A 13,357-nucleotide genomic window follows, 5' to 3' on the forward strand; every position below is an offset into this window, starting at 1 on the left:
GGGACCCAATTAGTTTGAAACCCCACCTGGCTACAACTCTATTTAGTCAATGGACTTTAGTCACCCGCACCTTGTCCATTTTCCAGATGTCACAGGTTTGAAATTTGTGCGACTGCATGACAAAGTCATGGTTTTTGAAAAGACAACCAACCTTTCCTTGATTGAAACTCGTTGCACTGGCTTGCAGACAGACGGGGACGGGTGCCTCTTCAATAAATGCAGTGAACCAGTCGGGGCTCCAGGGACTTCAATACATCAATACTGTTTGCGGGTGAAATCTGGTCTGCCAGCTTTCTTACATATACAGGCCATAGTAAATATCCTCTGACTTTCAACCAGTTAGTAAAAAAAAGTTGGTAAACTCAGTTTGTTCAGGGGTCATTTTGGTGCAGTATCTCGTTAGTGTCTGAAAGGGAATATCAAAATCTGTAGCAACTCTGTGTGTAGTTATATGCTGCAGTTTCCACTTCCACTTATGGTTAAAGTTTCAACAAGTTTCTATAGGGAAAAGAAACAAATACACACACTTTTAATGCTGTGTGTGTGTGTGTGTGTGTGTGTGTGTGTGTGTGTGTGTGTGTGTGTGTGTGTGTGTGTGTGTGTGTGTGTGTGCTAAAGATGGAAACTGGTAGCGATTATGGTCGAGCTAGTAAATATGAAGTTTGATTAGCCTCTATTTACAAATACAATTTAAGATTATGAGATGTGATTACATTTTCATTTAATGTTTGTCTAACTGGCTTGATGTTATGGAAATAGTAAAATGAGAAAATGATGAAAATACTATGAGCATTGTAGTGGCAGCTTATTTTACCGTCCTTCTTGGCCACTTCTTGCAGGATGTAAAGGGTTCTGACTCGCGTAGACTACCATGTCCAATATACGTGCGCTTGCAGGCTATACTTTTCTTGCTAGCTGTCCAAAGATGAGGCTCGTAGCTCGTAGTTAAAAGTAGCTTTATTCCATGTAAAAGATAAACAAAACAATTTCCTTCGGTAATAACTGGAATACTAAAACACTGGCTGTAACTAAAAAGTCTATAATCTGCATTTTGATGTTAAAACAAAAACATTAACATTGTTAATAATGTTTGGTTTAGATTAAACCCCATAATTTGACTTAAAATAAGTCTGTAAACTAACTAAATATGTAAATACATCAACAAACGGAACGTCAGAGTAACTCAACAACACTTTGGGACAAAGTAGTTTGACCCATCCACTTCCCCTCTACCCAACCACAGAGTATTGAATATTCATGTGGATGTGTTTTATTTGTGTGTCCACCACGACAAAGGATCCCAATGCGTAATTTTGACTTATTACTTGGCACGTCCACCAAATGCGATGTTTGGAGATTGAGGACAATTCCCATATTTCTGTGAGATCAGTTTGTGGTAACGTCCTCCAGACCGACGGTGCTGTTGCGGAAGTGTCGGCCCACCTTCTGATCCCCCCTCAGGTAAACACTGTTAGCTCCATCAGCACTGTTTGCACTATTGGTGCTGTTGCCACCGCTAGCTGCGAGCAGGCGGCAACCTCTGGTTCTGAAAAGTGAAGCCAATGCTGAAGTGTCTTAAAATTACATTCTCTGTACTGGCCATGAGGGGGCAACTCCTCTGGTTGCAAATAGAAGTCTGGTTGTCTATGAGAAAATGACTCTACTTTTCACTTGATTTATTACCTCAGTAAACATTATAAACATGAGATTATGGTCTCAATCTATAGTTTCAAGTCTTCTTTAATACAGCATGATGTTCATTTAGTAAATGATGGTCCATTTAGAGTCCATATAGCACACGTGACAAACTCAAGGCCCGCCGGCCGAATCCGGCCTGCCACGTCATTTTATGTGGGCCGCTGATCTGCCAGCAAAAAAAACAAAAACCTTTTTTTTTATTTTTATTTTGGAAAAAGAATTAAAAGTTAGACTTGAAAATAAAAGTATCCCCATGGTCTAAATTATGAGATAGAAAGTTGAAATTATGAGATAGCATGTTGTCTGTGTACAGACATTAAAACTATCACAACAGGTGGACAGGAGAGGCAACAGCCAGAAAAGCGGTTTTCCAACGATTGAAAAAGATCATGTACAGTCTATGGTTGGGGATCATTGGTTCAGCCATCGCCACGTTGAGAGCCGTGGGGAGGCAATAGATATGCTCTGAATTGCATATGGAGAAAATGATAGTCCAGCCAAGATCAAAGATACAACACATTGAATATGATACTGTTGTACTTTCTTTCAGCAATCCTCCCGAAGTCCAGAATCTCCATGAATCCTGTCGGTGATGTTACCTGGGGTCAGAATGTCGTCTTCACTTGTTCCATCTCAACTCCCACTCAACAGCTTTTAAGTGAAACATTTATTTTGAAAAAGGCTTCAAGTTCATTCGAAAAGAGCCAAATGTCAACAACCAACTCTGCTACCTTCAGCATGTCTGAAGTCAACTTTAACAATGAAGGATCGTACCAGTGTCAGTACAACACCACGGTTTCAAGACTAAACATCATCTCCCCCTTAAGTGACTCTGTCAGACTCTCTGTTACTGGTAAGACACATTTATGAATAAATAGAATAATACTGTCACGGGAGTTCACAGGTAGGACCCAAACGCAAGCTTGTAAAAAAAGCCAAATTATACTGACCATGATTTCATGTACAAAAGCAACAAAAGGATGAAACATCCAAGGGGGGTGAATACTTATGCAAGGCACTGTATATTTTCATGTTTGTCCCTTTTGTACTCAGTGCCGCTGCAGCAGCCCAGCATCTCCCTGACGTCTCCTAACGGAGGGCTGGTCTGGGGCCCCGAGGGTGCCGAGGTCACCAGGGGTTACAGCTTTGTCTTCACCTGCTCCAATTCCTCCCATTATCCCGGAGGTGTTTTCTCTCTCATCTCCTCTGGCTCCGGCCTCACCAACACCAAGCCAGCAGTCAACCGCTCGGCCTCCTTTGACTTCCCTGTGGCAGAGTATGAGCACCTGGGGAACTACAGCTGTGTGTATGAAGTCACACTGTCTGCACGGAGATTCAATTCCACCATGACAGCCACGATTACTGTCATCATCAAAAGTAAGGAGAGTGTATTTAAACTAAACACTGCTATAGTTCAGGGACAATCGCTGAGTGATGGTGGCCACTACTTACTATGTGGAGCTGAATCAGCAGCACAACCATTTATTAACGCTGCTTTCCAGTAAAACTTTCCAATAAAACCACAGTGGATAGAGAAACAATGAACTGTATGGCTTGTGCATATACCAAGCATATAACATAATGACATTTCATGTCAATTAAGATTGGCCTCCAGATAAAACAAGTCACATATCATTAAGCATGCAGCAGTGCTACAGCAGTGGTGACCATTGGACTATTGCCCTCTATTCATCCCCCCAAAAGAAAATTGCCTCAAAAAAAGACAGAGTGATGTGTCCATTACTGTTTTTATCCAAGCACCCAGGAAGAGCGCCGGGCTTTGAAGAAAACTATTTTTCATGGTGGCCAATCTGTGAGAATACAATCACGTGATGCCATGGCGCTCAAAAATACCTTTACCCGTAGACTTAAATTGGGAAAGACACGTCTGTAACTTGGTGGATATGTTTAGAAAAAAAAGTAAATCAACTCCCCATTAGGCCTGCCTGGTGGTGTAATGGCTAACACTCTTGCCTCACAGCTGGGGTTCGAGTCCCGGTGTAACAGGCCAAATTAACCCCCGCCCAGATTAAACCTGAGTATACCCAGGGGATAAACTGTCCTCGGCCAAACTATACCCGGGGGTGTAAAATAGCCTAGGCCATACTATACCCCTCCAGGCCAGAGTATACCCCAGGGGATCGTCATCCACACAAAAGTCGGCGACTCCATGGATTGGTTGACACATGTGAACTGTGGTTTTCTGGCCAGCAACTTCTGTTATTAGTAGAAGTAGGAAGTTACAACCCAATTCTACATTTTCACACAATGCTCTGTCTCACATTTCCCACACTCTTTAACCAATGTGAAAATCACACTGAGCACAACACATCTCAACTTGCTGTTATTCTGCTCAATTCCACATTTGTATGCGCTGTAAATTTGGGTAAAGTGAGAAATTAAGTTTTCATGTTTTTCCTTAAAGCCTGTTCTTGACCAGGTACCTCCCCTCCAAATAACGAACACAGGAAGCTCAAACGTGTCTTCTCTGACAAGACAGCAGTTGGTGTGTGGATAGAGACGATTTATTAATGGCACTAACTGTCAAAGGTCTTTCTCTCCTAGTGTCTCTGTTGCCGCTGGTTTCCTCAGTAGCTGTCGTGGTTCCGCTGCTGCTCCTGCTGGTCTTGGTGGCGGTCTGTCTGGTCTGCAAGAGAAAGAGACGAGCCGAGCAGCCTGTTACCCTCGTCCAAACTCAATGTCTGTGCTCACCAGGACACACAGCACATTACATGACACGAATAAAGCCTTATTCACATGGGACTATTATCAGGGGACAGCATGAGATTTCATCTCTGTTTTATGCATCGCATTGGCACTGGATAAGCAAAGTCTGTATCTTACATCATCCACCAGATATGATGTCTATATTTATATTATATAATAATATGAATTGTATATTATATAGACCTATTGAAGTTCATGTCATATTCACAGACATCTTGCTCCTTGGCCAGTGTCAATGGGTCTCCATGCTGTGTAGAGAGATGAGCCTCTTGAATTTGCACCCAAAATGCAGTCATCAGCATCCATTGTTTGTGTTTGAATGCTTGTAAAGAATTACCTCTAAAATGCATAAGACATTTTGTCCTGATGCTTGTGTTTGTGCTTGTGTTGCAGTGGCTGTCAGATTCAGCAACAATTATGAAAGTAACAAGTATGAGGACGAGGATGATGTCTACCAGAACATTAATCCAGCGGACACCAAGAAGAAACTCAAAGAGGAAGCTGGGAGAGTGGAAGAAGAGGAGAGTGATGATTATGAGGAGCCAGAGAGTAACGGAGATCAAGGTCCTGATTCTGACAAAGAAGAAGAAACCAGTGATGATGAAGCCGACTATGAAATTGTAACCCAGCCATTGGATGAACTAACTGTGGACATTTATGGAGAAGATGAGGATATTTATCAAAACTTTTGAGAAATTGTAGCTTGATCTCTTCCTATAGTTGGTAACCACATTATTGTAGGGTTGGCCTATTTGAACAAATAAAACAATAAAACAAATATCATTTTTAGACCTGCCAGGGTAAAGAACTGGTCCACAGCCAAAACAGAATTGGCATTGCCCGCCTTGAGCAGTGTGATAACCACACCTAGGTTCCTGCCGCCCGGCTCACAACACACCCAACCCCAAGGCACATCCTGGTGCACCCACAGGGTGGCGGCTCCATGTAGATTTAAAGGCTGTGCCCGGTTGAGCACCATGTGTGTGTTATCCCTCTTCCAAGGTGCTGTAACAGTTCTCTGGCCAATTGGTAAAGGGTCAGTGAATCACTCTTGGTCTGGCCCTTGTCCCGGGACCACTTTGCCTTGGGAGACCCTACAAGGAGCTATTGCCCCAACAACACAGCTCCCAGGGTCACTGTGCTACATAGCTACATATTAACCATGCCGACATGGTGGTATCGATCCGCTCATATTACTCTGAATAAGTGTATTTCCTGAAATGTTCAACTATTCCTCTCAGTGGTATCGACCACACTTATATAAATACATAGTTTATAAATGGTTTAATGTTGTTTGAAAGGCACATTTTAAATATGAGTTTTTTATCTTGAATATATCTTTACTCTTAAATTGTTATATTATATTCAAATAAATGTCTTAATGATTCTTGTAAGTATTGCTTATCTTTTTGCACATAACCCTGAATCCATAACCATGTGTGCATGGGGGGAGGGGGGATCTTTAGCTAGATTATCTCATACAACCATAAATATTGACCAGACTAGGCTGGATGGTATAAGAATAGTCCAGTAATTTAGAGCTGAGGAATCGGCAGCCATCTTGAATCTCCCTTTCTATTTACGTCCCTGGCATCCCTTGGTTCATTGACACACTTGGTTATTTCTGCTGTGGTCCTCCTGATGATTTAAAGGTTGCTATCTTTCTTTTTTTCAGTCTGATTATGTCTTCATCTGTCCGACTTCAATCCAATTGTGTGTATCCAAATCAGCATGAACACCTATTCCATACAACAACCACTCAAAGTCTAAAAATGACCACACTGGACGGAACACACGTTAACACCCTTTTTAGATGCTTGAAGATTAAAACTAATACTGTTCACCACAACAGCAAAATAATAGATGTAATTTGTGAGAAGTGAGAAAATACCACAATAAGCCAATCACATGCGAGCCAGTTCACCAATTGAGCCAATGGCGTGAAGGCAGTTCTATTTCATCCTTACTGACCGCCAGAGGCAGTGCTTAACACTGGATGTATCCCGTCTCGCGCATGCGCAGGTCGAATATTTATATCAACAAAGTCACGTGTGACCTCGGATGACCACCGTCATCTATAAGTTCCGGTGTCATCCTGAGCTCAGTCCTTTTTTTCTTCTCGCGTCGCAGGTTAGCTACCATGGTAGCTTAAACAAGGATGTGTCTACGATCAAGACATATTAGAGCTCGTCGCTGTAGCCTTGTGACTACCGGTCGGAGTTGCGGTTCTCTCGCCCTCCAAAGGCTGCGACGAGCTGTCCCTCTTCGGAGGGAACGGTGTGTTCGCCGTTCGGACATCGAGCCCCGGACTGGTGGCCGCCCCTATCATCGGTCGTCACCAGTCTGATAAGGGTCAGCTAAGTCGTGATGACAGCAATCGGTAAGATCGATTAACATTGTTTTCTATAAACAGTTGTTTGTTCCACGGTTGGCAGAGCGCTTCCGCTCTAGTAATCGAGTGGCGCGCTAACGAGAGCGTAGAATTACGCTGTCGGCCCGCCCTTCACAGTGTTACGGCTATCACAGTTAGCAGAGTGTTCCTGCTCAGGCAAACTTTGTGAGACACTAGTCCGCATTGGCGTTGTGTACATGGAGATTTAATCTTTACATCTGACGTAATTCGCAGTTAGCAGTGTCTTCACTCAGGCTAACTTGGATGCTAGCTGGCTCGCTAAACAAAGCTGATACTGGGGCTGTAGCCATCAACTTTGTATCCTTACAGCTGTCACAGTTAACAGAGCGTCCTCGCTCAGGTTAACTCAGTGGGAAACTAGCTAAAACAAAAGCTGATACTGGGACTGCGTCCATCAACTTTGTATCCTTACGGCTGTCACAGTTAACAGAGCTGTCACAGTTAACAGAGCGTCCTCGCTCAGGTTAACTCAGTGGGAAACTAGCTAAACAGAGCTGATACTGGGACTGCGTCCATCAACTTTGTATCCTTACGGCTGTCACAGTTAACAGAGCGTCCTCGCTCAGGTTAACTCAGTGGAAAACTAGCTAAACAAAGCTGATACTGGGGCTGTAGCCATCAACTTTGTATCCTTACAGCTGTCACAGTTAACAGAGCGTCCTCGCTCAGGTTAACTCAGTGGGAAACTAGCTAAACAAAAGCTGAGACTGGGACTGCGTCCAGCAACTTTGTATCCTTACGGCTGTCACAGTTAACAGAGCGTCCTCGCTCAGGTTAACTCAGTGGGAAACTAGATAAACAAAGCTGGTACTGGGGCTGTGGCCATCAACTTTGTAGCATTACAACGATCACAGTTAGCGGAATGTGCTCGCTCAGGCTAACTCGGTGAATGCTAGTTGTACTAAATCAGCATTGAGGTTGGGCCCATGGATGGTTTTGACGCATTACGGCTGTCGAGTTCGCTCCGGCTAACTAGAAGCTAATACTCGGTGTGTCCATTGAGTGTTGTAAACATTATGGACATATCGGTAGCGGATATCAGTTAGCAGAGTGCCCTCGCTCAGGCTAACTGGTAGCACACCAAGAGTTACAGCGCCTGTCCAAGTGGAGAGTGTCCTCGCACTGTAAGGACTGTGGGTTTTTTTGTCCGTTTTCACAGTAGCAGAGTGCTCTCGCTCAAGCTAACTGGTGGGACACCAATATCTGCAGCAGCTGTCTTAGTGAAGAGTGTCCTCGCGCCCCTCTCACTGTAAGGACTGTGTTCTTTTTGTCCGTTTTTCACAGTAGCAGAGTGCTCTCGCTCAAGCTAACTGGTGGGACACCAATATCGGCAGCAACTAGTTTAGTGAAGAGTGTCCTCGCCCCTCTCACTATAAGGACTTTGCCTGACCTGTTTCCACAGTGGCAGAGTGCTCTCGCTCAAGCTAACTGGTGGGACACCAATATCGGCAGCAACTATCTTAGTGAAGAGTGTCCTCGCTCCCCTCTCACTGTACGGACTGTGGTCTGTTTTGTCCGTTTTTACGGTAACAGAGTGCTCTCGCTCAAGCTAACTGGGGGGACACTAATATCTGCAGCAACTATCTTAGTGAAGAGAGTGGGCTTAGAGAGTGTCCTCGCCCCTCTCACTATAAGGACTTTGCCTGACCTGTTTCCGCAGTTGCAGAGTGCTCTCGCTCAGGCTAACTGGTGGGTCACCAATATCCGCAGCGGCTGGCTAAGGGAAGAGTGTCCGAAGGATCACTCGCCACTGACTGCCCCCTGCCTGTTCTCTCAACCTTCAGCAGAGCGCTCTCGCTCGGACTGATTGGGAATTCCGCATAAACTAGTGGGACAAGGGTTCCACCAGAATCGCGGCCATGTTCAACTCTCCCGGCTGTAGGACCTGTATAGCTCCTCTTCAGCCGGAGGACGGCCCTGACCTCTTGCCCTAGCAGGGAGAACCCAGGCAGGACCTGCGGCATCACGCCTTGAGCAGTAAGGTCTGCTAGGCTGGCCGAAGTGGAACACCTGATGCGGGAGGTCTACCTCCCCCTGTCAGGGCAGCTGAATCCAGACCAACCTACCCTGGTCATTGGTATGGCGCTTGCACGCCGGGCATACACAGCAGCTGGAACATCCACCTGTGAGTGCCTTCTTCAGGCACCTTCCCGCCCTCACCACCTTTTCTGTTCCTCCCTCCGAGGAATATCTGAGGGAGTTGCGTGCATGGTGGAGACACCAGGGCTCTCTCCCGCCTTACATCAGACCATGCAGGAGGTGGCAAATCTGGCCTTGCACGTATGCCAGCCAGTTCGACGACTATGGCGTCCATCAGTTTCCCCTGAGGAGACTCTGAGGCCCGATGCCAGGTGCCCTCGACCCAATGTCGGGTCAAAGATGACCTGCTATCCAGGGCTTAGGACACAGCAGCGCTGTGCACCGTATCGACAACTCCCTCTCCCACCTCATGCTTTCCCTCGCAGATTCTCTGCAGCGGGCTACTTCGACGCTTCTGCTCAGTGATGCTTCATTGCAGGCGTTTGCGCTCATATCGAGGGAACGTGGATGGATGATGTCCACCCTGGTTCAGACTCGCCGCCAGGTTTGGCTGGCGCAGTCACCCCTATCTGAGACATGTAGGAGGACCCTCCATACTGTCCCAGTGGAGCCTGGTGAGCTGTTCGAGTCAGCTGCTGTACAGGCGCTTCAGCGGACTGTTAGAGCTAGCCAGACCTGGCAGCAGTTCTCTGGTCTTTGCAGGGACATGCCTGCACCCCCAGACCTAGGGGTCCCATTTTTGGCCCACAAGGCCGTTTCTCAGCCTCCAGCTTACCCTAGTAGCGCAACAGGCCTCGGCGTCCTGCTGAGAGGCCGGACCGCTACCTATACAACCCTACTTACGTCCCCGTCCCCCCCCGGCAGGGGTGCCAGGAGATGTCTCCAGGCCGGCTGTCAGGGTTCTTTCTCCCATCAGCGGATTTCCAAGGGAGAGTGGTGCACGTCTATCGACGCCTGTTCCCATGGTGCGTCACCACAACTTTCAGTCCTGGGTGCTTCCATTCGGACTCTCCCATCTCCCCATGGGTGTCCACAGTGTGTTACTGCTGTCCTTTCCCCCTGCAATCGCAGGGCGTGAACATACTGCCGTACTTAGACGACTGGCTGACCTAGGCGCCGTCCCGGCGTCAGGCGCCACAGGACACTGCTCGCCTTCTCTCACGTGGCCCGGTAGGCCTCAAGGTGAACATGGAGAGGAGCTACCTGAGCCCTTCTCAGAGCATAACCTTCATTAGGGTGGCCCTATGAGGGCCTGTCTGTCGCCCCAGTGCGGATGGCTGAACAGCCTTCACTTGGATGCCAAGTGGCACAGATACAGGGCAATAATATTATCGAAACAGTGTCTATTCATCTATTCCCTATCCCCATGGAGGGAGTGCATATCTGGCGAACAGTGTCCCAGGAACCGAGCCCCAGGGGCTCGGTTCCATTCCACCAGGAGATTGTCACAACAGTTACCTGCCTCTCAAGGCGGGTGCAGGGGGACAGAACGGGACAGCCTGGGGGCAGTTGTCTGCTGAAAGACCGCAGGTCCAGGTTCTAGAGCTAGCGCTCGAGCACTTCCTTCCATGTTGAAGGGAAAGCATGTGCTTGTCCGGTGGACAGCACCTCTGCTGTGATTTCCCATGAACTATCGATGGGGCACCAGATCTGCAGAAGTTGCTACGGGGATCACCGTGGCCTTCTGACTTGGGAGGCCCCTCGCCTGACCAGCCTGTGGGCAATGTACCCACCAGGAGAATGGAACAAGGTTGTGGTTTTCCTGTTCCGTTACAAGCCTCCACCGGGAGAGTGGCGGCTGCAGCCAGACGTGTCGACCCACTGCCCCCACTGGGTCTCCCTGACGGAGGACCAGCCCTCTGGGTCAAGATGCTCTGGCTCACACGTGGCCAGAGGATCTTCTTTATGCCTTTCCACCATTCCCTCTGCTTTTGCTGTAAGCTTGTCAGAGTTCTTCCCCGACAGGAGGGATCTCCTGTCGCAACTAGAGGGTCGGATTTGGCATTCCAATCCCTGCCGCCTTCAATTAGGGGTCACGGGAGGGCCCGACCGGATGCTGAGTGGCTGCATAGAACCAGTCTGACGGACTATTCTGAATGCCAGTGCGCGGTCTACCTGCCTGCAGTACAAGAAACAGGTGGAAGCTGTTCTCCGACTAGTGTGCGGCTCAGAACAAGGTCCCAGTACAGCGCCCCGTGCCTGCTGTACTGAGTTTCTACAGTCTCTCCTGGATAAGGGCCGGTCTCCCCTGCATGGGACCTACCCTTGGTACTGGACAGCTTATGCTTGTCCTTTTGAACCCCTGGCACAGGCGGAGCCTAGATGGCTATCAGCAAGACGGTTTTCTCCTTGCTGTCAATTCAGCTCAATGTGGGGGCGAGCTGCATGCCCTATCAGTGGAAGAATCATGTCTGAGGTGGAACTCAGATGGCTTGGGTGTCACTTTCTGGCCTAAGGCAGTGTTTCTCCCAAGGGGGTGGATACGGTCACATATAAACCGGCCTATCCAGCTGGCAAAGTTGACCCCCCCCCCCCTCCCCCATCGGGAGAGGAGAGGCCAAGGCTGCTGTGCCCAGTGTGGGCCCTCAGAGCTTATATGGCAGCCACCGCCTGCATAGTCAGTTATGGTGAGCCTAAGAAGGGCTGTGCTCCTTTTTAAGGGAAAAGGAAAAACGGCACCTGTCCCACTGGATAGTGGAGGCCATTGCCGATACATACAAGGCGAGCGGCTGCGCTCGGCCATCCGGGGTGAAGGGTCACTACCAAGAGTGTCTCCACACCGAGGGCAAGCCTGAGTGGTGTGCCTGTGGGGGATACATGTGCGGCGGCCTCATGGGCATCGCCGAGCACATTCACCAAACACTACAGAGTTAACGTTGCCGGCCCTCACCCACTGGGGAGGGTTCTTGGCCAATTTTCTCTGCCGGAGCTATAAGGGGTAGTTACTGTGCTTCCTCGTGACTCTTTTGGTATAAGTCATCCAGTGTTAAGCACTGCCTCTGGCGGTCAGTAAGGATGAAATAGAACGAAAGTTACGGACGTAACTACGGTTCTATGAATCCTGGATGACCGCCAGAGTTCTTGGTCACTCGGAATCCCGTGAACTCGCGAGAAGATTCCATAGGACTGAGCTCAGGATGACACCGGAACTTATAGATGACGGTGGTCATCCGAGGTCACACGTGACTTTGTTGATATAAATATTCGACCTGCGCATGCGCGAGACGGGATACATCCAGTGTTAAGCACTGCCTCTGGCGGTCATCCAGGATTCATAGAACCGTAGTTACGTCCGTAACTTTCGTTTTACAGAGCTTACGCCGAAACAGCCACGAATAGATATGACACCCGTTCCTTGTAACGTTAGCACACTTGCTTCACACACATGCAGACATACTCTGGGAAATAATAGCACTCTGAGCTCATCCATGGAAGAGGCAGTGAAGAAGCCTCGTAACCTGAGACAAAACAGGCTTTGTACACAGTACTGGTCGACATGCTGAGTTCTGAACAGCTGCTAAAGTCGGATTCTTGGTTGTCAGTTTACCTGTTGGAAGGAAAAAAATGGATGTTTACAATTTGGCACATAGACATGTGAGCCACAACGATAGCAAAAGATTAGCCATCTGTTCTGGTACCACACTAACCACTGATAACCACATTTCAACACATTTGAGTTACAATCAGTTTTCCAGTAGGAATGAAGTGAATTGTCAGTGATTTTGTTTCATTGTCAAATGTAATTCTAGCTGCGGGTGACGTTCTGGCAGTTTGACAAATTTTGGGAGAAACGCTTATTCATTCTCTTTCCTACAGTCAGATGAGAAGAGTGATACCACACTCCTGCCTGTGCGTTGAATATCAAGCAGCTGGTTTGCTTATCTTAGCATAAAGACTGTAAATAGGGGGGGTTATGATAATGTAACAACTTCAACAAAGTAAGTTTATTTATTTATATGAACAAATAACTTTAACAACTTGAATATTAACTTATTAATATAACGTTAAAACTAATTTGCTGTCTAAAAAAATGTTTAATGATACCAAAACAACGTCGTTACTTGGCAGAATATATTTAAAACTCAATCCAATGAGTAGTTCACGTCCATACACTGAACTGCCTGAGGGGACTGATTTGCCCAGTTTTTCTTCTCACTTGAAGTGGTGTTTACTTCAAACAGCAAAGTTTGTGTTAAATGAAAAGATATTTGTTGAATAAAGTAACAACGACTATTAACCCACATATTCTGATACTGCGACATGAAAAATGGGTAATGAGCTCATCTGTATCTGCAGCTGTTAATAGGAAGCGAAACTCCGATGCAGTGTGAACATAACACAAACAGGATATGACCATGAGCTGTCTTTAGCCTTTTGATGAGTTGCAGGGCATTCCTGACCTCGCTGGCACACACTAACAAACAGCAGTGAGCTCATGGGGTGTAAATAGCACGGTTGGAGGGACGGAGCGGGACAGCT

General features: G+C 47.2%; 1 protein-coding gene across 1 annotated transcript; it reads left to right on the forward strand.

The window, feature by feature from the left end:
* Positions 1-2,376: 2,376 nt before the first annotated feature.
* LOC306786470 (uncharacterized protein) lies at positions 2,377-5,723 on the forward strand. Its single transcript, XM_079281249.1, has 4 exons — positions 2,377-2,551; positions 2,752-3,075; positions 4,264-4,398; positions 4,819-5,723. Exons 1-4 carry the CDS (start codon positions 2,407-2,409, stop codon positions 5,115-5,117), a joined length of 903 nt encoding a protein of 300 aa, XP_079137375.1. The 5' UTR covers positions 2,377-2,406; the 3' UTR covers positions 5,118-5,723.
* Positions 5,724-13,357: the final 7,634 nt, after the last annotated feature.

This window comes from Melanostigma gelatinosum, assembly GCF_949748355.1.
Source record: "Melanostigma gelatinosum genome assembly, chromosome: 13".
NCBI lineage: Eukaryota > Metazoa > Chordata > Actinopteri > Perciformes > Zoarcidae > Melanostigma > Melanostigma gelatinosum.